Source organism: Manduca sexta, chromosome 6 (assembly GCF_014839805.1).
Source record: "Manduca sexta isolate Smith_Timp_Sample1 chromosome 6, JHU_Msex_v1.0, whole genome shotgun sequence".
Classification (NCBI taxonomy): domain Eukaryota; kingdom Metazoa; phylum Arthropoda; class Insecta; order Lepidoptera; family Sphingidae; genus Manduca; species Manduca sexta.
In genome coordinates, this window is record NC_051120.1 from 6,668,180 (window position 1) to 6,690,519 (window position 22,340).

General features: G+C 34.4%; 3 protein-coding genes across 8 annotated transcripts; 1 reads left to right on the top strand and 2 right to left on the bottom strand.

Annotated features, from left to right (window-relative positions):
* Positions 1-337: 337 nt before the first annotated feature.
* LOC115448245 (mediator of RNA polymerase II transcription subunit 29) lies at positions 338-5,659 on the bottom strand. The gene is made up of 5 exons (XM_030175618.2): positions 5,339-5,659; positions 4,568-4,629; positions 3,416-3,500; positions 1,258-1,356; positions 338-518 (listed from the first exon to the last, which is right to left on the bottom strand). Exons 1-5 carry the CDS (start codon positions 5,549-5,551, stop codon positions 408-410), a joined length of 570 nt encoding a protein of 189 aa, XP_030031478.1. The 5' UTR covers positions 5,552-5,659; the 3' UTR covers positions 338-407.
* A 497-nt stretch (positions 5,660-6,156) lies between these two features.
* LOC115448228 (DNA repair protein RAD51 homolog 3) lies at positions 6,157-12,798 on the top strand. 2 transcript variants are annotated; one of them, XM_030175588.2, is made up of 7 exons: positions 6,157-6,396; positions 6,462-6,592; positions 6,695-6,801; positions 7,013-7,179; positions 7,722-7,850; positions 8,886-9,074; positions 11,754-12,798. In XM_030175588.2, exons 1-7 carry the CDS (start codon positions 6,355-6,357, stop codon positions 11,784-11,786), a joined length of 798 nt encoding a protein of 265 aa, XP_030031448.1. In that variant the 5' UTR covers positions 6,157-6,354; the 3' UTR covers positions 11,787-12,798. The 2 variants fall into 2 exon arrangements, with proteins under 2 accessions (XP_030031448.1, XP_030031449.1); XM_030175589.2 differs by having other exon boundaries at positions 6,263-6,281.
* LOC115448226 (annexin B9) lies at positions 11,796-21,771 on the bottom strand. Of its 5 annotated transcripts, none has more exons than XM_030175587.2 (8): positions 21,550-21,769; positions 21,290-21,331; positions 20,262-20,438; positions 16,222-16,426; positions 15,030-15,259; positions 14,397-14,493; positions 13,493-13,674; positions 11,796-12,030 (listed from the first exon to the last, which is right to left on the bottom strand). In XM_030175587.2, exons 2-8 carry the CDS (start codon positions 21,317-21,319, stop codon positions 11,980-11,982), a joined length of 972 nt encoding a protein of 323 aa, XP_030031447.1. In that variant the 5' UTR covers positions 21,320-21,331; positions 21,550-21,769; the 3' UTR covers positions 11,796-11,979. The 5 variants fall into 5 exon arrangements, with proteins under 5 accessions (XP_030031447.1, XP_030031446.1, XP_030031445.1 ...); XM_030175586.2 differs by having other exon boundaries at positions 11,796-12,177; XM_030175585.2 differs by having other exon boundaries at positions 11,798-12,528.
* Between the last annotated feature and the right edge of the window lie 569 nt (positions 21,772-22,340).

Sequence of the window (22,340 nt, forward strand, 5' to 3'; positions counted from 1 at the left end):
ATCAGGCAAACGGCAAGCTCGTCTCGTCATTCAAAACAATAAGCAAAAACCTACTTAAGTATCGTTTGAATATTTTTAGATTAAGTAAATTACATCTTGAATCAAATTTGCATAAAAAAGAATTAAAACCCATTTCGAATCAACTTTATCGTAAGTAACTAAAATTTTCAATCAATACTCCCTACATATTATATAGAAATCGGACATTTTCCCTGTCTACATTAAATATTCTTGAAAAAAATACCTGGAAGACACAAGAAACAGAACGTAAAATAACGTTTGTTTTTTTGTATGCTTACTGAACCTTGCGCCAGCGCATCGTAAGATAAGAAAAGTATTTAAAATAAAAATTCTATATTAATTCTATATTATTTTAAACTTAACTTAATTATCGTAATAATTAATTATCATTCGGTGGGCGATATGTTTTGAGCCGCCGCCACCAGTGTGTCGTGGATGTCCTTCGCGTACGAGATCTGAAGCCCTACAGTCTTCAAATATTGGGGGTAGCTGGTTTCCTACAACAAAAAATACAAATCGTTTAAAGTATTTGTTTTCTTCAGTATCAGTTTAATGTCAGGGGGTCCTATTCCGACTATGGGCGTATATCCATCTCCGCAAATATAGGCGTCCTAATCGAAAGATAGCTTTGATGACCGTATAGGTAAATAGCAGTGGCGAAGGCTGACGTTTTCCGAAAGGGAACTGGACACAACATATAGGTACTACTAATATGTATAAATGCGATTTGCAAATCGTTCAAATGATTATATTTTACTTAAGAAAGAGAAGCCGGCAGGAATGGGGTTATATAGACCTTACACCACTGGTAAATAGGCGATTTTTTGATTCTCTTACGGCTATCGAAGCTGTACTTCGAATAGAACGCCGGTAATTGCAAAGACGGATTAGCCACTACAGAGGGAATAGGGCTACCTGACATTTCTGATAACTGAGCCCGAGTCTTACAAAACAATAGGGGATACAGAAAATCTTCTTTCTGTCCTTATTTCGTTCCAATGTGGAATCGGCACGCTCATATTTGGACAAACATAATTATGTTGTAAAACAATTTGACTTCATTGTTATGATCAATTGCATTCTGGGGAATTTAATTTCGAGCAAAATTCGTTCCTTAATCCCAAATAAAATACTTAAACATAACTATAATTATACGACGAAATAATTTCTACTTAACTAAGTAAGTATTTACTTGATTTTTTTTGGGGATGATAGGGAAAGAATAAACAAAATTACCTGTGTCGTTGGGCCCGAGTCTAGCCTGGATGGTATTACAGACAGTGGCAGGTAATGAGCTGCCGACTGCGCTTGCTGGATGCAAGTTATCGCCGTCCTCTACGATGAAAAATATTATATTGGATTACGTAACATAGAAACTTATGTAACATTCCAAGAGAGTGTTTGGACATCGCGCTAAATAAGTTCCATAGTCGAAACATGCTATTGATAATTCAATGAAGAGGCTTCGATGTTATGCCCAATCAGTAAAACTCGTCAACGCACCTACGATCTGAATTGATATGATAATCAAGTGATAGCGACCACACGCAATTGCTAAACTTCTGCTACAAAATAAGACGACAATATCACTATTCTACCTAAAAATACTTAAGTTGCATTCAATGAAACAATGTTATGATCGACACAGCTTAATTCTAAATAATTTATCGCATGAATGAGGCACTGAGATCGTTGCATCTGCAAGGGCCATTAATCTAAATCTGTGCGCGAACTAACCTTCAACTGGGTATCAAAATAGCATCATACGATAACATTATTATCCCACAATTACGTATCAAATCCTCAGGCCACGTGTTCGCTGAGGCACAGACAATGTAGCGCAGCATGTCACAACTCACAATGAGCTTAGTTCGTAAAAGCTTCTTAAATCCTTTATCTATTTCAATATATTCTACTATCCTTCGGATTTCATAAAGTTATTAAAGATATAGTCAGGGGGCCCTATTCCGTCTACGGAGGCATATCCGTCTTTTATCAATTATGGGCATTCTAATCAAAGGACAATTTTGATAGCCGTAAAGGTAAGAGTCGAAACAATCCCTTATTTACCTATATTGCTAACAAAACTGTTCTATGATTAGAATTCATGAAAACAGTTTCACCTTTGTAGATGGAATATGGCCCCTGACTACATACCTAATGCAACGCAAATGCAAATAAGCCTGTAACCAAGGATATTTAATGGGAAGTATAGAAAGCAGGCGTTTTATTATACCTATCGAATGCCTAAAAGCCTTAATGTTACCGTTCCTAATCAAGTCCCGTATATAAAGCATATTGTGACAATTCTTGAAACAGAACATATTCGTACGCGCAATAGAGATTAAATGTGACTTGGAGATACTAATCTGCGTTAAGTAATCATAGTCGAGATCACGAGTGATGCGTCCACGCAAGAAATATGTTCAACAGCGATGTTGACAACTGATATGCAGTCACGTAAAGGCATCGCTGATAAGGACCCAGTAATAGTGATTAGCGACAGTTGCCGGGTCAATAAGTTAATTGTTGCACTTAGATACACGATGCTTACTCAAATACACAAATAATGTTTACAATGTTGGCGCTATTCATTTCTAGCTTTGATACAAGTCTGGTAGAAAATTCCAGAACATATCACTCACCTATCAAACGTTACATACGTGTTTGTACAATAAACAGACTGTGCACATCGACCACAACATCACATGCATAATATGATGTATATCATTGTCATAAATATGGTATTTGACTATGTTTGATTATGATTTTTTTTTAATATGTATCAGCAATTAGAAAAAAAAAGAAATCCTTCGGTGAAAACAGCATAAAAATTCGATATGAAATGAGGCAGTATTTCATTTCAAATTGCTACGTGTAGGTGAGGGCGTGGAGTGTGGAAATCGTCCCATCACTTTCTTTCGCACGCATCGTAATTCCCGCTGACGTCAAATGCAAGTATTTCGTCCCTTTTAAATTTTTTGTCACTCGCCCCTACTACCTAATTTCAATGGGTTATAACTTGTGAATTTTACACCAGATTTCAATGATGTCTTTTGTTTTAGAATTTATAAGATGTACATAATTTATAAAATGTATAAAGAAAGATAAGTCATAATATACCTTATTACTTAAAGTTACATCTTTGTTGTTTTCTTATTATATATTTTTTTATAGCATCCTTTCATCCAATTTATCATAAATTCCTTTAGATTTTACCATAGACAGTAAATTCTTTCTCTTAATGCTATGTGTCCCTCAAAACACTTCATTCAATATACTATAATCAAAAAATGTTCTAGTCTTTTGGACTATAATATACTTAATTATAATTGCTTAATATTATTATGGTAGAAATAATAACATTAGTGTAAATTAATGTTTTTTAACTTACCAAATGTAATTCCATTTGATCACAGATTGAGAAGAACTCTTCTAAATTCTTGTCAAATCTAGGCACCGGGTTGTCAATACCTTTTCTGTAATTATAAAATAAATGAAGGCACTATAGATTTTAATAATATGTAAATCTTCACCAGATAGCATTATACATAATGCTATCTGGTGAAGACTATATTCATAGATGCATCATAATTTCACTTTAAAGTGCAATATCAGCTGTGAAGCTGTCTAATTAGGGTCAGCATCTTAAGATAGTTGCTGTTTAATAAATCCATATTAACATCATCAAATGATATTCTAAGTCACAACATGTGATGGCTTTTGACAGCACAGTTTTGTTTATTTAATACCTCTAACTCAGCAAAACACAATCTTAAATTACTGCTTTAGTTTATAAATTAGTTCAATACATTAAATATCTACTTGAGATTTTACTTAAAGGTGAGATTGGTTAATTAATATGGCTCTAATCAATTTTAAAGATATACACAGATAGCAGTGAAAGGGACATGCAAGAATGCAATATGAATACAATTAAAGTTCTTTGTCAATCCTTAAGTGCATACAAACTAAACTGGGTGACCTCAAATCATGTTCCAGTCATTTTATCTATGATAACCGCATAGATACATAGTTCATACTACAAGTAGTTGTGAAAATAGTTGCTATGTGTTCATATAATGATAAAGGAAATTAGTTGGCATCTGTTTTTTCATTGTCAACAGTTGTGAATTTATTGATATCAATAGGAGGTTGCTGTTGGGAACAAGCCTTGTGATGCTGTAGAATGTTGGGTGTTATCATTATGGAATTGTTTGAGAGCGTCAATTTACATTATAATTTTGTGATGGATAAACAGGGTACATTATGTAATGTTGTTTAGCTATTTTACATTATTCTAGAGTATAGAAATATGGTTTCAATTTATTTTAAGGTATTTAAAAAAGAATATATATCAGTACATCTTATTAAATATAATAAGAGAGATAAAAAAAATATGAATGTCTTTTATTCATTTTTAAGCTAATCAACAAAAAATCAGATCTGATTTAGATGACCAATGTTTGTAAATTATTATTTTGTAATATATGATATGTTGTGATTCTATACATTTTTGTTTACTTATAACATGAAAGATACTTACTGTGAATTTGAATCAATGTTGTGATTTTGATGTAGTATTTGAGCAGCTGATTTAAGTGTCATCTGAAAAAGATTAAAAAAATTAGAAAAGTGACAAAATCCTATTATATTTTGTATTTGCCAAAGCAAGATGGGTGTTCTCTCCTAACTTTTTGGTTGGGCATTACTAGATATAAGTAGATTGTCAAATTAGAGGATATACGGGTTAATATTTAGAATCTTATAACCAGGTCTTGAGGTCACAAGTGGCTGCCGTTAGTAAGATGTTTAAAAATTCATCACTTTGATTTTCAATGATATACTTTTTTCCCAAAATAAAAAAAAAATTAACTTAAAAATGTAAGAAGAGTTTTAAGCTTAAATATCTATAGCGTTAGTGAAAATAGACACAAAGTTGATTTTGACAACAAAACACACCTTTTTGTGTAATATTTATTTATCATTAAGTGTTTTTAGACTTTTAAAACTAGACTGGTTTTACGCCATGTTGTAAAAATTCGGTCTGTTCTAACCTTGGATATCGTTTTGTTATAAATGAAAATAAAAACTAAACCCATTAATCCCATTTTTGACCCCAATATCCGGTTACAAAATACTAAATTGTAGCGGATATAAGTATTCATACATTTAACTAATGGTCCTATTAATATACTTTTAACTCTTCCGATCAAATGTTCATTTGTTGCTCATGACATGATTACTTAGCAGATTGTTTATTTATTTTACTGTTGTTGTAGTCAGCATTATAGGTATAAAACCTAGATGTACTTACCGGTATAGATTCTCGTAATGATCCCATTAGGGTCTTTACTTTAGATATGTTATCCATTTTGTCCTGTTGAGTTTGTTGTGGCATAGCAGGTTGCATTTGTTGCGGTGATTGCTGCTGCATAATGGGACCTGGTACTGGCATTTGCATACCTACATTCGGTGCCGCAACCACAGGGTTCATAGGCACGTGCATATTCATCTGGTTATGATTCATTTCTTATGTATATCATAAAAAAATTTTACTGTAAATCCAAAGCCCTTTTGTTTTGGCAACGGTTGAGAATTGTGACAGTGACAAATGACAACAAAGTGCCATCTGACAACTATCTTTGTTTTTAATTCTTCCTTAGAGGACAGTCTATAGTCTTGCGACCATACTGCCTAGTCTTACGTATGTTGACAACCATCTCTTCTGACAACAGATGTTTTAATTTTTTCTATCAGATACGTAGGTAAAATGCATTTTCGCACAGGCAGCATCTTCCCCCATGTGTAAATCGAGAATCACCATGTTATAAGGATAAAAATACTGTGATTCTAGACAAAATTATCGTGTATATAATAACTGGTGGATAAGTAAAATTAATCTTCCATGGAAATACTGAAAGTGGTGGGCAAAGATAATCCATGGTTTCTGAACGAATATCAATTGCGTTTGGATACGCACAGAAATAAATAAACGGATTGATTTATCATTCATGTAGGTACAGAAATTTATCAATATTTAGTGGTTTTTGGCATAAAAATAAGACAAAACAAACCTTGTTATTGTTTTACGTAATTAATTATATACAGACAAGATGTCTTCTGTTCAAGAAGCTTATTTGCTTCTATTACATTGCATAGTCTATACATAAAATATTTGTACTCTGTTGTGTTACCCATATGTTTTAATCTACGGTGTTGTATATTGGTTTTACGAGGGAAATCAAAATTAATTATTGGTCTCTGATCTAGTTTATTGGTCTCTGGTCTCTGATCAAACTTATAATTCGTAAATTTTCTATTATTTTGAAAATGGAAACAATTAAAATTCATAATGCTGTAGAATTGTGGCAGGTAAAGTAAGTAGTGCAATATCAACAGTAATATTTCCATTTTCAAAATATATTGTTTATTTTTAGAGACAAACAAGTTTGCCCTCCATACAAACTTTTAGTCAAAATCTCGACCATGTCATAGGAAATAATGGTTTTATGTTAAGCTCATTAACAGAACTGCTGGGATTACCTGGTTCCGGCAAAACTCAGTTATGGTACGTTATTTTACTGCGTTAATTCATTATCTCCACTTATTTGAGTACTTTTTAAATTATTTTAAACTGTCGTTTATAATAATTATACTTACTTATTTTCAGCTTACAACTTTGTGCTTCCGTACAGATACCCAAAATTCTTGGTGGTTTAGATGCAGAAGCTTTATATATTGACACAAACACCAATTTCACAACTTCCAGGTTTAGAGGTAAATAATCATTATAATTTCTACTGTATGTTTATTGAAAAACAATATCAAAATTCAAAACAATATTATAGATATTATATAACTACTTACAATTTTTTTTGCTATTTAGTGATATAAAAGTCTGTCAAGCAGTCCATTGCTCAAAGTAATTAACTGTTATACATTTTTGAGAACAATATTTTAAGATTGTAATTTCATTGTAATTTTTCAGAAATACTTAATGCTACAATATTGAGATGCCAAAGACTTATAGAAACACCACTTAATTATATTGAAGAGGATTGTCTTGACAAATTACACTATATAAATGCATTTGGTCTAGAAAAGTTCTGTGCATTTATGTATAGAATGTCGACATTTATTGAAGAACATCCAAAAGTAAATAGTACCATATATCATTTATGCTTAACAAAATTTTGCTTTTGATTGTACATGCTAGACTTTTTGTGGAATTAAAGTTGTACAAAGTACTTATTCAGGATGGAAAGTAGTCTATATCTTATCTGAGACACTGTTAATTGCAGTTTTATTCTGTATATTTTGTTGCATTGCTGCTAGTATTTGTCACTTTTAACAAATATACAATCATTTTTATAAACATTAAATTGTTTTGCTGTATATGAGTGACAATATGAGTATGCCATTCGCCTGATGGTACCAATTTAACAATAGAATTAACAAGTAATAAACAATTAGAAATACCATACAGAACTGAATTACAAAGTACTGCATAGCACTAAACTGTGTTTGTCATCCTGAGACATAGGATAAGTCTTACTCCATATTACTAAAAAGTATTATAAAAAAAAATACATCTCTTCTTGTTATTATAATAAACAATGGTGATTATCCAATTTTATTTTAATCAATATTTTTAGCTATAATAAGCTGTTGTGTAATGTTTAATTTAATATTTTCAGGTTAAATTAATAGTAATAGATTCAATAGCATTCCCTTTCAAAGAAGGCATATCTACAAGAAAGAGAACTGGTCTCTTGTTCAGGCAAATGGCAGACTTGCAAAGGATTGCTGTGGAGAAACAAATTGCTGTAAGTATTAAAATAAAAGTTGCAACCATACAAAAAATATGTTTTATAGATAATAATAAATAATAATAATATCAGCCCTGTATTATATACTTGCCCACTGCTGAGCACGGGCCTCCTCTACTACTGAGAGGGGTTAGGCCTTAGTCCACCATGCTGGCCTAGTGCGGATTGGTAGACTTCACACACCTTCGAAATTCCTGTAGGGAACTTCTCAGATGTGCAGGTTTCCTCACGATGTTTTCCTTCACCGTTAAAGCGAACGATAAATTCACAAAGAATACACACATGATTTTTTAGAAAAGTCAGAGGTGTGTGCCCTTGCGGATTTGAACCTGCGGACATTCGTCTCGGCAGTCCGTTCCACACCCAACTAGGCTATCGCCGCTCATTACATTATTGTTTTATAGATGCTCTTTAATTATTATTTCTTATATTACATTCTTTTATTTTTAATTTATATTATTCACGCGGGAGGGTGCCGCGAGCAAAAGCTAGTATGTTAAAATACAGTAGTTTAGCTACATAACCAAGGGCTCCGTGCAAAATACAAAAATTAACCCCTTGCTTACTGCGTGTACTTTTTGGGAGGTAATCTATGTGGATGAAGACCTCATTTTTTTGTTTTCGTCGAGAAAGTTTCTTGTGACTTTCGACCAGTCGTGGGGGCCGTCTGAGCGGTTTTGTTCAGTTCACCGTACCTTACGAACCGAAGTTGAGCCACCCGGAAAGATGGTAAACGTCAGGCGAACAACGGGCCGAGGCCCTAATACTATATATACCCTACGCACGGCATGCCAATTAAAACTCCGTGGTGGCCATCTTCGAGGCATTAAAGACGGCTATGTGCAAAATAAAAGGTCCTAACTTAGCCTCAGGGGTCCCCTGGCTTCGGCGGCCTCGATCCTATGCACCATTTAGAGGTACGGTAGCTACGCCTCCGAATGTAGGGTCCATTTTTTATTTTGGGCCCCGATGTTCTGCACCACAGACGTACGATAGCTACGCCTCCGAATACGGTCTATTCTGTTTTTGTAGGTGGTCCTAACAAATGAAATGAGCACGAGAGTGGGATTGTCCACTGGTTCGGTGGTGGGATCTCTCGGAGACTCGTGGTCACACCGCTGTAACAAGCGGCTGTTGTTGTCTGCGCCTGATAACTCGACGCATAGACTTGCCTTGTTGCTCAAGAGTAATGACGCGCCTAACCTTGTTGGGAAGTTTCAGGTTGGTACTGATGGGTCTTTATTGTTTGCTTTAGTGAGTTAATACGAACGCGTTTGTTCTTGCAAGAGTAGTAAGAGCAAGTAAGGAGTCATGAAGTCACACTGATTGCTTATTGAGTCAACAAATGTAAGAAAACTACATTGGCTGGAGCTGGGCTTTGAACTGAATACTCAGCTCATTGGGTATGTTATTAGTGGTAGGCGATATAATTTAAGTTCCGTTTATTTGTATATTAAATGGAAAAATATCTACAATTGCAACGGTTTCAGTCTGTTTCAGTAGGCAAACACATGTCATGTAATAATACCCTTAATCAAAAATTACACACACACACACATCACCCATTTATTCACGAATGGGTATGCAGAGACGCAGCCAGGGCACCTACTTTTCGCCAAGTGTGTTCCGTTCCATGATGTGATAGGGGGCGAGCCTATCGCCATATCGGGTACCAATTCTAGACTCCGGACTGACACTGAGCAAAAAACTCGAATATCAGTTTGCCCGACGCGTAATTCAAACTTAAGACCTCACAGCGGAGCCGCACCACGTATGCACTACAACTACGCCAACGAGGCAATAAAAAAGAAAAACAAATATTAACCTACAAGTAAAAAATAATAACTAATTAATGACCATCGAGTTTGATTATAATTAATAAAATAAAAAGCCGCAAGTATTCGATTACTAATTTAAATTTATTTTAATTTCTAATACTCTTGAAATAGGGTTCATTTTAGCCCTCATCGTCGAGGGGCTGTGGCCAGGCCATTAATTTTCCATTGGGAACTATTAAGTCTAGTACATTGCTCTTTAGTCGCAATGCCATTAGCAAATGATCAATAAAATCCGACGCCCACGTAAACAAATTCTATCCATTCGTTTGACCTACATCCGTACCTATAAGTATATTTTTCCATTATCGTCAGAGGGTAACACCCCTAATGACGTGTGACGAAATTGCGCAGAGGCGGTGTCCGTAGTAATCTTAATATTGATTTAGGTAACGTCGGAGTTAGGAACTAGCAAAGTTCCGTCATACAGAGAGGAAAAATATCACCTTCCGTACTTTTTCGTTTTTTTCCCCAAAGATTTCACAAATTTTCTAACATTTATTACACAAGACATATGTCCTATGGTTATGATTATCACAATTTGGGAGACGGCCCTCGTCCCTCGCTTTCCTTACTTAAAATGTGAACTAGATTACATGACGTTATATTAATAACAATATAAACTGTTCTGCCTGTTTCACTTATTATATCTAACTACTAATCATTTTAATAGTATATTGGACCTTCAAATTATTTATTGATTCCTGAGGGGATTATGTGCACGTATACGAATTAAAAAACTGAGTTGCTCTAAATTAAATAGAACTTCTTAAATGTTACATTATGCTGTACCTACTTTATTCATTGGAACTGGTTTTGAACAGAGCAACACTAGAGTTTCTTGCCCGTTCTTCTCCGGTGGAAACTACTTTCCGAACAGATAGAGTAAAAAAATACTGAATTTAAATGATGTTTATCATATTACAAATTCAAATATATTAATTTAATTTTGACTCAATTAAAATTTTAATAATAGGAACCGTTTTTAATTTACCTACATATAATTATATTGGTTGACGGGTAAAGAATGCCTATGGCATTATCCGCCTATGTACAATTTTTATTGTATGTGAAGTGCAAATAAATAAAATTATATTTCTCTTGTTTATAGCATCTAAATGACTAAAGTTCGCAGTTTATGATTTTCATTATAGTCGTAGTGTTAGTTGTTGGTATCTTCAAATTCAGGACAGGTTTCTATATTACCCGTAGATTGACCATGAACTAGGTCAGCGACACGACATAGTCAACAATTGATCCGTAGGGAAAAACCTATTTAGATGGCCTCATCCGCATTGCGGGAAAAGGTAGAATTAAGGTGGGGTCATTAATCTATTTATTTAGTTTATAGACTGATCAATAATAGTGTACGTGGGAATATCCCAAATAATAAATTTTTGGTCTTCTCACAAACGATACGATGGGAAATCCCAACCCAAAATAATTTTATTATGATAGGAAAATTCCTAACTATTTTCCTCAATGCATTATCACTTTAAAGAAAGAGTTTTGTTATTAAATGTACTAGAAAATGTTAGTGTAATTTGCTGTTTAGAGAACTTAGTTTTGGTGTGACGGTAAAACATTCTTAAAAAAATAGTCATCCGTACTAATTATTTTAACAGTTAAACATATTATCTAATATCTTGTCTCATATTTAGTCTTGATTCAATAGCCTTATGTCCGTATTACGTAACGCGTCTGATAAGAGTAGATTCGAGACATTGTTAGCTCATTCAAGAATGTTTGCCGGTAGTTTTGGTGCTCTGCCAAATAAAGGCTTTCCTGGTAATACTGTATCGTAAGATGTTGGCGCAACGCCAAATGGCGGTTTCATTTTATCAGTATCTGGTTGTCTATAAAAATACTTGTTTTCCTCGAGTTGGTTGAACTCGGATGATTGATGTCGAGGTCATATTACGAACATTTATTTCTCAAAAGGCACTTGTATGTAGGACGTAGATTTTATAAATGCATAAAATGAGTTTCGCTCATCAGGACTAAGTAATTTTGTCGGAAAGAAAGTCAAACATGTATGATGAGTAAATTAATTTTATATTCGCAGATAACTCGGGAGGGGATAAGGGACGTGGAATAAAACACAACGTGAAACATACATAATAGTGTGATTTAATAATTATAATGTAAATATGTATAATGTAAACAAAAGTACAGCACCAATAAATATCTCATTTTCACAAAAATATCAAGCTTTAATTTCTAAACATCTCTTAACAGTTATACGGTTCAAAGGCATGTCTATCGGTCTGCAGTATAATGCGTATGCGTCCCTACGACACTAGGGTCAGTAACGCGTGTTTGAAGTCGCCCTTCGTATCGTCCTGCAAACCATTATTGTACTTTGTAGCGTTCCGCAACAACATGCTAAGCTTAACCAAATATTCATATAAAAATAACAGCTCTAATGTATTGCAGGGTTAAGCACAAAGTGTGACTAGCACATTCCTGAAGTCACCAGTCAGGTCATCCTGTAAACAACAGCGGAAAACGCGCTCACGCTTCACATGTTAGCGAACAAAATAAACTGGCCCATAGTTCAAACCACTGCGCTCAAACTTCAAACGTGCATTCTTGGTACTGACTATACATGAGAATGGAAATCACAATGATTAAATAGCTTAAATTAATTATATAATGTCTTTAAAATGCACATAAGTGTACTCGGTTACAATAGATGCAATAAATAGTTTGCTTTACTTGACACTGCGTTGGTGTAAAACGGAATGGCGCTCGTAATACTGAGTGTTAATGTTATAGCAGTGTAGGCTTTAGTAACACATTGTTGATAGGAGTTCGCCGAGCGGACCTCCTATGTCCTCCTGAAAAACCAACAACTACTTGTAAAACTAAGCAAAACTAATGAGGAACCGTTACCTCGTGCACGAGCGCGACACATAAAGCTGTTAGCTACGGAAGAGTTACATGACCGGGACCGTGCTCACAAGCGAACTATACAGATCTCAAATAAATTTACATCTCACGATAACCTAGCACACCCGACGACCGCGAACGTCTAGACTAGCGTTGTGCTTGTTTTACTTTACGATCGGCCGTCAAGCCCTAACTGTCTTAATAATCTAGCAAATTGACAAAAAAAAAACTTAAAATATTCGAGATAGGTGGATATCAACCATAGTGATCCTGACCATTCGGGAACCACACAATTTATTCGACTAGGGTCAATAAAGCCTTCTTGTAATCCCCGGAAGTGTCGTCCTGCAATCAAAACGGATTCTGAACTACTGTATTCATTTGTCGACAAATAAACCTTTTACATATGCCAATTAGTGCTTTTCTCTGTTAGAACAATTAACACATTTGCTGATAACTTCACAAAATTATTGACTTTATACTAAATCTTGAATATTCCTATAAACAGATCTGTATAATAAGTATATATTATAATGAGGGTTAGATTTTATAGGTGATGTGTCGTATGGGCAATGCACAGCCACAATTACAACAGTGTATCGTAAAGAAGTATGGGTCAGTTTATATATTTCTATTAAATATAAAACATAGAAATACACATGCTTGTTAGACATTAGACAAACAACGGACAAATGAGTTAATTTTATGAACACAATGATTATGGACGACAGTTATTAAAAATGCAATAGGTTATATCAATAAATACAGTAAATAATCAATGAAACTTTAAATTCAACATCAAACTAAACTGATAAATTTTCAATGCGTTTCTCATATGAAGCAAATCAAGCATATTCAAGTGACGCTTTCGTATGAAAGTGCCGAATGAATGATTATTGCAAGACAACTTACAGCGATCCAGCTCTCCAGGGGCTTGCCGTATTTGTCAAGGAATGCCTGTTTGATGTCCCCGAGGTCGATCTCGGAGCGGCTGACCACGATTCTGATGAGGGTCTTATCATTTGTACCGAGCCCTTTCATGGAATAGTACAGGCGCTCAGCGAAGAAACCAACCTTGCTCTTTACGCATTTCACTAGAAAATTAAAAATTTATAATTTTAGAACCGGTAAAAATTTATTTTTAAAACATTGCTATTTTAATACAACAGTGAAAGGTAATCAATCTTCGCTGAAAACAAAATCTTTTTTATTGACAAGTACCTAAACAATGATAATCTGATAGGTATAATACATTTTGTACTGTCATAGTATTTTAATTGTCGTCTAAATCCTGTATTACATTGTTTGAAATTGACAAAAAGTTGAATGACTACTGAAGGCCGTTTTAACATTAATTTCCTGTCAAACGGCCTCGTAACAAGACGCGATGACTAATCGACGCTTAGACGCTTCTAGAATCACACGCCATTTACTTTCTACACGTATCCACGTGAGTGAATTGTAAACATTCTCCGTATCGGCACGACGTATGTAAAATTCCAGCAATTTTTGCTAAATATTCATAACGTGTTAATCAAAATGTTTACGGAACACGTATTTCGAAACTTGCATGTTCTTTTTAATTTTACTATTTTCTGGATCGAAGCCAATTTTAATACAAATAGTTGATGTTCGTATTGAGATAATAGCTGGTCATAAGAATATGCAATAGAAAATGTTATGTTCATATTCAGTAATGTAGTGTTTCTGATTAACTTTCGTATGTATGAAAATAATAATAAAACACCCAATAGATAAACCATGCTAATCAATGTTTTTGGCGAACGGATAAGACATTATTTCAATTGCTACTTACCAATAGCAAGCATGCCCTTCTCGATGCTTCCAGAGAATTCCTTCTTGATAGATTCTTCGATGTCCTTTCCAGTCAACGCCTCGAATTCAGCGAATATCTATAATATAAGGTAAGTGTTATAAAAGGCGAATTGTAGCGAGAATAATTGACATCATTGAGGCGTCTGCAATCTCAATTGTACGAAGCTTGTAATGATGATTTATCAGTCGTGAGTCAGAAAATACAACTGTTCGCTCATTGTTCAAATATGCACAGAATGCAATGAATTATTTATTGTATTCAGGTTGTTATTGGACTATAATATATTATATACACCAAAATAAGTTTTTCATTTGAAATATGAGAACAAGGAAATATATTCATATTCATTTGGTTTGTCATACATTGATTACAACTGACTCCTATTGTCTAATACATCCTGAACAAATGATTCTATTATTACAGACCAGTTGCATAACTCGGTCGGTATGTAATATTAATTGATCCACGTCTGTCATCTCATTATTATAAATTATATTCATATGAAATGCCACTGAGGTTATCGCGTTTTTTTATTTTCCTCAAACTTCGCAGAATCTTTTAGTTCACCTAAACTAGATTGCATTTTTATAAAGGTAATTAGGGTGGTCTTACCTGTCTCAGCTGTTGGTAGGATCGTGTGATAAGAATAGAGTTGAAGACGGACTCGTCGGTGCCCCATTGTCCCTCGCCGGCGTTGGCCAGGGCCTCAGCGTCAGCCCTAGCGGCGCCTTCGTCCACACCCTGGTTCTCATCACGGTTGGCCATACATAGGGAAACACACAGCCTCTTGAAGTGGCCAGATGTGTCGCCTTTCAGATCCGATTCCAAGCTCTTGTTGTATACTAGGCGATAAAGAAATAGCATTGAAATTTTTTGACTGTAGGTTACTGGCTGGTTTTTCTTTTATTCATTTAGTTTTCATAAAAAATCATACTACCGTATATTTGGATTCTATTCGCAACGCAAAACGACTACATACATTAACACTTTGAAATGCACAGGCGATTCCGTAGTTATCGTATTTCGGTATTATCTGCCAGCTAGTTATCATTGGTCTGGCGCCTGGCCTGTAACCTGTTTCAATAATTCCTCTAGATATTTTAGTATTATTATCCCCCCTCCCCCAGGTTATAATTTTTACAGGCATTACAGTATATGAGAAAATGGTTCACTTGAAAACACCATTACGCTAACGACTACACACACACAGGTCCATTCGAGTCACGAATGTTGACGTCAATAAATGCAAATGTCTATTGACCTAGTGCTTCATGGTCGATACCTTATAACATTGGTATTGTTAAAGAACCTACGTCGTTTTATGGCATCAATATATTCGATGAATTTTCATATAATAGTTTATATTATATTTTTCATATAATTTAAATATGGTATCGTAGAGGGTGAACTGTGAAATCCAATAAATGTGGTAGAACCAAATTTTAAACACTTTTTTTGTCAGTGAAAAATAAAATAACTGGATAGTTAATAAGACAGTGTAAGTCAAATAAATGACAAGTTGGCGCTACATTTTTACTATTCCAACATCATCCCAATGTTATAAATGTGAGACTGTGTTATATATGACCGGTAGTGGCATAGCATGAGTTCTTGTCGCTCAAGGTACCGGGCAAGAGCAAAATAAGTTCATTTAAAAAAATACATGTCGCTGACCCATACCAGCCCCTTCTCCTTCCCCCGGTATTGGAAAATGCGACAAAAATAAATTAAAAAAGATTTATTTTATAACTACGCTTCGCCACTGTACCTTAACATAATACAACATAAAGAGAGTTCCACTCACATTGTTCGTAGAAAGCTGAGATGGTGCGGATGCCGTAGTTTGAGAGTGTGCACAGGATCTCAATGATCGCCTCCTCGTCGGTACCGAGTCCCGCGACGGCGTCGTGCAGTTCCTTAGCGTAGAAGTGTGGCAGGGGGGTCATCAGCGCAACGATGACGTTCTCCAAGTTGCCGCTCAGTTCGCTCTTCAACTCGCTGATGAGGTCCTAGGATAAACATAATGTTATTGTATGGAATTAAACAAGGCTATGACTTGATAGAAATTATTATTTATCTAGAACAAATACTTAGTTACTAAACGAAAGATTTTCAACAATTCAATTAATGTTATAACTTATGTTATTTTCAGAAAAATAAAATAAGTCACTTTTTATAATAATTCGTTGGGTAATGTGTGTGTTTGTCTAAGTCTGATCGTGTGAAAAATGAATTTCGCGAGATAAGAAGTAGTCTACCTGGTAACCTAGGACACGTTCTGCCTGTATTTACTTATGCCAAATTTTATCCAAATGCGTTTAACGGTGTCTACATTTACTTCTCACAGATATCTTTACAAACTTTTGTATTTATAAATAATACCTAAGTAAGAATACGAGTATAAACTTTGTCCCGTAACAAATGCAGCCGTGTAAATCTGACGTTAATTAGTTACGGCTATGGATAAGTGTTTCATGTAATAATATGTTGTTGACAATAATAATTATGAGTATATGATGCTTTATGCTCTATTTGTCGCTTTGACTATTTATGTTAACAAACTAAGCAGCAAATATTTGTATGAAAACAAATGTGTCAGCGACTGAAATTGCTAGGCTCTAAGCATCTTTGTTATCATAAATTTATAGTGACATAGAAGATGTTAACTGTCTTGTGCGCGTCGATCAATGTTCCTCAAGGATTCTTGGAATTGAGCCAAGTCACTCCCTAAACTACGTAACTGTAGGGTGAGATTATGACCGAATAGGGAGAGATAGAAAATATTACGACTTACACAGCAAACTCTTTTCCCGGTGAATTCAATTCCGACCATAATATCATTTTAGGAGAAATTTGTGACTATTTAAATTATTCAAACTGAGAACTTCACAGTCCAATAATGACACAAACTCAAAATGTTTTGTCGATCTATCAAATTTTAATAATGGGAATATTAATTTTATAAAATATACACATTGATTTTTTGTGGCAGTGACTTTTATTTATTTATTATTTTAATAAGCATACCTACCCTATATATATGGATATTCCTCGAATACCCGTAGTATTCGAGGAATATACTCAATTAGTTTTATTGAAACAAACAACATCATATAGAAATAAATATGTAAAGGAAAATTATTCTAATTTTTATCCATATTTATTAATGACGTATAACGCCTTGTGGTTGTGGAATTTAACCTGAATCCAATAATTCCCATTGATTACCCAATAAACATTCATACACTTGAATTCAGGTGATAAATTGTTGAAAATGTATATTTATATGCAGTGATGGTTTAAATCTCTAACAAGTCTTTAGGATGAAATTATTTATAAAAATCGCCTACGTACACATATTACAACTTCAAACGTTTGTGTCTAGTGTGTAGTATTGCGTGCCGGTTTAAAAATGTCTTTACCGGTCACTGCCAACGAAATACGAGGAAAAGCAAATGGTTTCACAATGAGTTTTGGGCTGGCAATTAACCCAGTGCATGTGTCTCGGTATTTGGGTGCATTGCACGGATGATGAGGCAATTTCTATGGGTAGAGCGTCCGTGTACAATAATAAAATATTAAAACGGCGACGTAAACGTGGTTATGATTCTTAATTTGATTATACTATTATAAGTTAACTAATATCACCTGAATTAAATACATCAGTTTTCAAACTGTGTACAATAACATAAATGCTGTTTCTAAGAGGAAAATCTAAATAGATACAAAGTACCACAATGTATGTATAGTTAACCTTTGTACATTATTTCAGAATGTTGCACGAAATTCCATTGTCAATAAAAAACACATAGGCCTAATTATAACGCTTACATTTAAACGTATTTAAAATCATAATATTCCCAACATGCAATAAATATATGTGTTTAAACACAATGTTTTCCCAATAACCCCATTTGTAATTAATAATTATAACAAACGTTACTGATAAAAATATTCATGCTAATTAAGTAGACGTATATTACAATGATTGTTCTTGTAATCGCATTATCGTATTTTGACTTATTGTCAGATAATTTTATGGTGTGGTACGAGTACTATATAAACAGCGATGCCACAAGATAAGATAAAAGTGCAAGCGACCTCGGAAGTATTGGCGGTCTTATTACACTTGTTTCTCAATCCACCTGCCCATGCGGCGAGGTTCTTTTTTATCAGCAAGAAAAATATTTGAAACTAAAGATCAAATTTACTGCCGTGTTTCTAAGGTGGTTATTTAATTTATTCTGGACTTTTTCTGTCTCAAGTATGATGAACTGTCTTGAAATTCCGTGCAGTTATATGCAGGTTAACCAACTGTTACATAAACATACCGCAGATCATTATCGTTTGGTGATAAACGACATTCTGACGTGCCTCTATATTGTATAATAATTCTACCAAGAAAAAAACGTTATTAAAACCTAAACGTTAAAGCATGCGAACTAGTTCACATTAAACACTTTCCTTTAGAGTTCTACTTCCCGGCTTTAGAGAAAAACAGTTTCCTAGTAGTACGTGAATCAGCTATGACTAAACTAATGGAAGGTTGATTGAAGTTGCAAGGCCATTCACAAAGTTAACAGATTAATAACCAAGGTGAATTCTGTACTAACTACTCACATCGTACAACATTTCGGTTTAAAATCAGTCATCATGGTGTATGTTTTTTAACGCTCTTGTACCCATTAAGTATAATAATTTTGGCGATGCGTCACCACGCTAGAAATAATGATGCTTGTGATGTGTCTACCCACATTTAAAGAGTCTCGACAGGTATTATAGTCACAAATTATGCAAAATATTATTAAAAAGTATTAATGAAGAACATGTTTATATAGCTAATCAATTCTAACAGAATATATAAATATTTAATTATTAGGTAAAAGTTTGTTTACGCATCACTGCATCTTTTGGGTAAACCAATTTTCGCATTAAATTATGTTCAGCAGTGTTGGCTATCGGTTTATCACAGTAGGAAGCAAGATTTTTATGAAATTAATTCTACACTGCCTTTGTTGCTACCGCATTAGTTCCTCTAATGAGAAATTTATATTAATTAAAATGGAAAAATATTTCTAGAAAAAGTTGATGTTGCATGGTTAAGTGCTGAAATGGATCATTAATTCAAAACATGGCTCACGCCAACTTATATTGCGATTAAATTTCTTGACTTATTGTAGAAGTCAGATAACAAGTAACAAACATGTATGATTAACATTTATCAGTGTTGGTTAAATATAATTCGTAATGTAAGTAAACAATGTTTTGATAACGCAGAGGTTAATACTTGTAGACCTTAACACTAACACCTGTGTCTGAGTCAGAAAAACTATTTTACATTGTGTTTGCAATTACCGTCGAGTGGCCTGTGTTACTGTTTTTCACACCTCGCCTTCCTGCGTTCCTGGTAGCTAATAACTACAATTAGTGTTTTATAAACTCCGATAACTGATTAATAAAGTTTAATTTACTTAGTTTAAATTTCGTCTAATAAATAAAAAAATAAATAAAACTTAACATTTGGATGACTCAAAATGTTAATAATGTTAGTATTTAGTGTCAATTAAAATGTTTGTTTTTAAAATAATGAGTCCGGGGTCAAGTACCTTAAAGCGTAATTTGATTAACGTTCGTTATTAATTTTTATTAATTAAGAAAACATATCGAGGATACCCGATAAATCTATATGTATTTGTAGGAGTTTTTCATGAACAAATAATTAACTCGGAGGTTTTCCTAAACATATTACTATTCTCAGAATTCAGAAAAGTTCCTAATAGCACTCACATGAGTACACATGTTAAATATTCCCTTCAATAACAACTAAAATAGGTTGTTACATACCTTGCCATAGTTAGTCTTGAAAGTTTCGGCGATCTCCAGACGCTGGACGATACCGCGGCGGCAAAGGACGTCGATGATGGCCTTCTCGTCGGTGCCAAACCCTTTCATAGCCTTGCGGAGGGTCTCCGCATCCGCCGCGGGGTCGAAAGGCTCCGCGGGGTACACCGTGGGGGTGCACTGTGGGGTTAAAAATATTTTACAAATAATGTATGTATGTATGAGATGTGTGTTTTAATAAAAGTTTTATTTTTATTTAAAAAAAAAATAGACACCGTATTTGAACGTAATTGTTTAGATTTATTGTAAGTTTTAAGCGAAACACATTGCATAGGTATGCTGAAGGGGAATGATAGCTTCAGTTTTATAACCGTAGAAGCGATTGATTACTGATGACCTCATAATATTATTACCTATGTTTTGCCGCTATTGCTACGAAAATAAATACTTATAGGTATTTTTCCAGAAAAGTTACAATAGAAACCAGATAACAGTATGTAGGTAAAACAATTAAAAGCTTTTTTTATAAAACGAAATTCCGTTGAGATGTAAGTATATATTTATCAATAACGGGAACCTCCGCTTATAGATTCAATTTTATTCGTATGACTAACCATTTTACCACTCTGTTTAAAACAAGCATTCATGGAAGTTAATGATAAAAAGTGAACGGATTTCCATTAAACCGATAATGTACGATTTTGGCCTGTGGGTACACCGTAATGGTTAACCACACGTCCGATTTGAATGACCTAATGATTTGATAGGAACAGTGTTCAGGGCGTGATTCAACCTTGAATCTCCCTTCAATCTATTCAAAGAAAACTGGTTTAACATCTCACAAACCGCGAACAATACGCTCGTGATATTATCAAAGACTTGGTGCCATGTTCAAAAGTAAAAAAACATAAAATGGCAGGTTGCAATCCATTTTGTTCTCACATTAGTAACCTTGTGCCGAAAAGATGACATCACCCGTGAGGCTACAGAACAAAATATGTAGATATATCTATAAGTAGGTGGAATCTTACCTTATAGGGGTAGTACTGTTGTCCGCTCATGTTGAAAGATTCCTGCAGGAAAGAAAACAATTTTGAAAACACCGTAAATACCAAGTTATAAATAGAATCGCTATCAACGCGGACCGGCTTTCGAGTAACAAACACTGGAGTGCCGGTAAACTGGTGCCAAATATATCAAAAACACAGCAAATATTTTAACAAATACGTAAATTGACAGTTACTTATTGGCTACAAAGGCTAATTTGGTGAATATTGAGAAAAATACGTACTTTTGTAAATTAGCGACACACCCAACCTCACTTGTACGGAGCGAATTCCGAAATATACACGACTCGAATGAAACTCACTGAGGTCGCTCGTAGTCGTGGCGTTTTTGTTCGCCCTCTCTCTCGCGCCAGCGATTGATAACATTTGGTATGTTGTCTGAAATCTATTTTCTTACTCTTGTAATCACTGTATTGTAACTCCAATCAATATAAGTGCTGTTATCTGTAAAAACGTGGTATTTTATCGTATTTCTTGAGATTCATCAAAACTGCTCATTATCTTGATGTTATGTAACTGATACCAAAGAAGCCCATATCGAAAGGTGTTATCGCATCTTTTACACTAAGCAATAACTCATAAGTAATACTTATAATAATAATAATATCAGCCCTGTATTATATACTTGCCCACTGCTGAGCACGGGCCTCCTCTACTACTGAGAGGGATTAGGCCTTAGTCCACCACGCTGGCCTAGTGCGGATTGGTAGACTTCACACACCCTCGAAATTCCTATAGAGAACTTCTCAGGTATGCAGGTTTCCTCACGATGTTTTCCTTCACCGTTAAAGCAAGCGATAATTCACAAAGAATACACACATAATTTATTAGAAAAATCAGAGGTGTGTGCTCTTGGGATTTGAACCTGCGGACATTCGTCTCGGCAGTCCGTTCCACAACCAACTAGGCTATCGCCGCTTATAGTAATACTTAATACTTAATAATCATAAAATAATATTATTATGTGACGTTACTCGTTATCAAAATATTCTTTATAACAAAGAATGTTTCTATT

Bases quoted from the DNA above. Each gene is read 5' to 3' on its own strand.
- LOC115448228 (XM_030175588.2), top strand. From the start codon at position 6,355: ATGGAAACAATTAAAATTCATAATGCTGTAGAATTGTGGCAG. The intron at 6,593-6,694 runs GTACGTTATTTT...ACTTATTTTCAG, and splicing joins TCCGGCAAAACTCAGTTATG to CTTACAACTTTGTGCTTCCG. The intron at 9,075-11,753 runs GTTGGTACTGAT...TTATATTCGCAG, and splicing joins ACCTTGTTGGGAAGTTTCAG to ATAACTCGGGAGGGGATAAG.
- LOC115448226 (XM_030175583.2), bottom strand. From the start codon at position 21,319: ATGAGCGGACAACAGTACTACCCCTATAAG. The intron at 14,494-15,029 runs GTAAGACCACCC...CTTATATTATAG, and splicing joins CCTACCAACAGCTGAGACAG to ATATTCGCTGAATTCGAGGC. The intron at 13,675-14,396 runs GTAAGTAGCAAT...TTAATTTTCTAG, and splicing joins GAAGGGCATGCTTGCTATTG to TGAAATGCGTAAAGAGCAAG.
- LOC115448245 (XM_030175618.2), bottom strand. From the start codon at position 5,551: ATGAATCATAACCAGATGAATATGCACGTGCCTATGAACCCTGTGGTT. The intron at 4,630-5,338 runs GTAAGTACATCT...AATCTTTTTCAG, and splicing joins CATTACGAGAATCTATACCG to ATGACACTTAAATCAGCTGC. The intron at 519-1,257 runs GTAATTTTGTTT...TTTTTGTTGTAG, and splicing joins ACTCGGGCCCAACGACACAG to GAAACCAGCTACCCCCAATA.